This window comes from Felis catus, chromosome D1 (assembly GCF_018350175.1).
Source record: "Felis catus isolate Fca126 chromosome D1, F.catus_Fca126_mat1.0, whole genome shotgun sequence".
NCBI classification, from domain to species: domain Eukaryota; kingdom Metazoa; phylum Chordata; class Mammalia; order Carnivora; family Felidae; genus Felis; species Felis catus.
The window spans coordinates 102018544-102020551 of record NC_058377.1 but is presented as its reverse complement, the minus strand read 5'-3'; the positions used below and the strand labels follow the sequence as shown (position 1 = coordinate 102020551).

The following is a 2008-nucleotide window of genomic DNA, read 5'->3' as shown; positions in this document are numbered from 1 at the left end:
CTAGAAGAACTTTTTCCTCATCCCTTTTATAGCCTCTTTCACTTCCTTATTTCTCAAACTATAGATCATGGGGTTCAAAAGAGGAATCACAATGCCATAAAATACAGAGGCTACTTTCATATTCTCCTGGGAATTACTAGCTTGGGGCTGTAAGTACATGTATGACAGGGTTGCATAGAAAACAGTGACTGCTGTCAGGTGGGAGGCACATGTGGAGAAAGCTTTTTTCCTCCCTGAAACAGAAGGTATCTTCAGGATGGCGGCCATGATATACATGTAGGAAAAGATGACAACTGACACAGTGAATATCAAGTTAAATCCCACAAAGACAACAAGGAGCATGATGTTGATGTCAATGTTGGAGCATGAAAGGGCAAGAATTGGGGGAACATCACAGAAAAAATGATTGATGGTATTGGATTTGCAGAAGGACAGTGAAAATGTAAAACCTGTGTGCACGGAAGCATTTATTGAACCCATGACATATGAACCAGCTACCAGTTGGATGCAGACTCTTCGGGACATGATTATGGGGTAGTGAAGTGGGTTACAGATGGCTACATAACGATCCACTGCCATAGCAGCCAGGAGGTAACAGTCACTGGTTGCAAATGTTGCATAAACCAATAATTGCATTATACAGCCCTCAAAGGATATAGATTTGTTTTCTAATATGAAGTTTTGCAGCATCTTGGGAGTGATAGCGGAGGTATAACAGATATCAACAAAAGCCAAATGTTGTAGGAAAAAGTACATGGGTGTTTGAAGTCTGGAATCTGTCTTGATGAGTAGGATCATTCCAATATTACCCACCATGGAAGTCGCATAGATGACCAGAAATACAATGAAGAGGAGGTCTCGAAACTTGTTTTGGGCACCAAACCCCAGAAGAAAAAATTCAGTCACTTTAGTGATATTTTCTTTTGTCATGATTATGGAAGTCTAGAAAGGACCAAGAAGAGGACCAAGAAAAGAAAGAAAATCTTTGTGATTTCTTGAAGGAAAAGGATCTTATATTTCAGTCACCTTTTTTTTTTGAATTAGATCCTTATGGAAAACACAAAAGGATTTATTGCTTTCCATATTTCTTCTATTTCCTTGATAAGTAATCACCACATAAAAAATGACATGTGAGTCATGGATTCATTTTCAAACTGAAGGAGATCTCATAGAAGATGATTGACTTCTAATATGTGTGATTCTAAGAAGCATAGGTTAACACATGTTTCCATCATATTAAGCAGGTATCCATATTTGCTGAGAGCAATATTCAAATATGATTTGCGACTTTTCAACATCTGTAGTTTTCCTTAGACATTCATCATTCCAATCCTGGTCAAGCTCCTGAAATTGGTGGCATTAATGAAAGAAATTTTCTGAGATCAGTTGGTAGCATTAATGAAAGAAATTTTCTGTTCATGGCCCACATATGTTTGAAGACTTCAGAGTGTCTTTCTACAACTCTCCTTAGCATGCAGTTCCCATATTTACATGCCATATAGTCCCCTCATTTTATATATACATACATGCATATATATATGTGTACAAATAGAAGGAATAGCAACAACATCACCTATGTTGTTTTAATGGCAAAGATTTATTGAACCTAATCATTATGAAGCAACTTGAAAAAGTCCAGATGTTGGGAAATTCTATAATCAACTGGCTTAGACACTTCAAAAATGTCAATTTCATGAAAGACAAACAAAAAACAAAACAGGGAACTATTCCAGATTTAATAAGGCTAGAAAGACATTGCAACTAAATTTAATACATAATCCTTCATTGGTCCCTGAATCTGAAAATACAACATCTACTTTAGATATTGTGGAGACAAGTGGGAAATTAGAATTGTAAGTATATATGCGATAATATAATTTCATCAGTATCAAGTTTCTTTAGTGGGAACAGGTGGTTATCACAGAGATTTTCTTTGTTTGCAGGAGGTACATGCTGAATATCTCTTATCTGTCCATTTGTCTGTGTAGAGATCCAGCAAAAGGAAAAG

At 36.4% G+C, this 2008-nt stretch overlaps 1 protein-coding gene across 1 annotated transcript; it reads right to left on the bottom strand.

The window, feature by feature from the left end:
- Positions 1 to 930, bottom strand: LOC101086178 (putative olfactory receptor 5AK3). The gene has a single exon (XM_011286901.4). It carries the CDS (start codon positions 928 to 930, stop codon positions 1 to 3), a length of 930 nt encoding a protein of 309 aa, XP_011285203.1.
- Between the last annotated feature and the right edge of the window lie 1078 nt (positions 931 to 2008).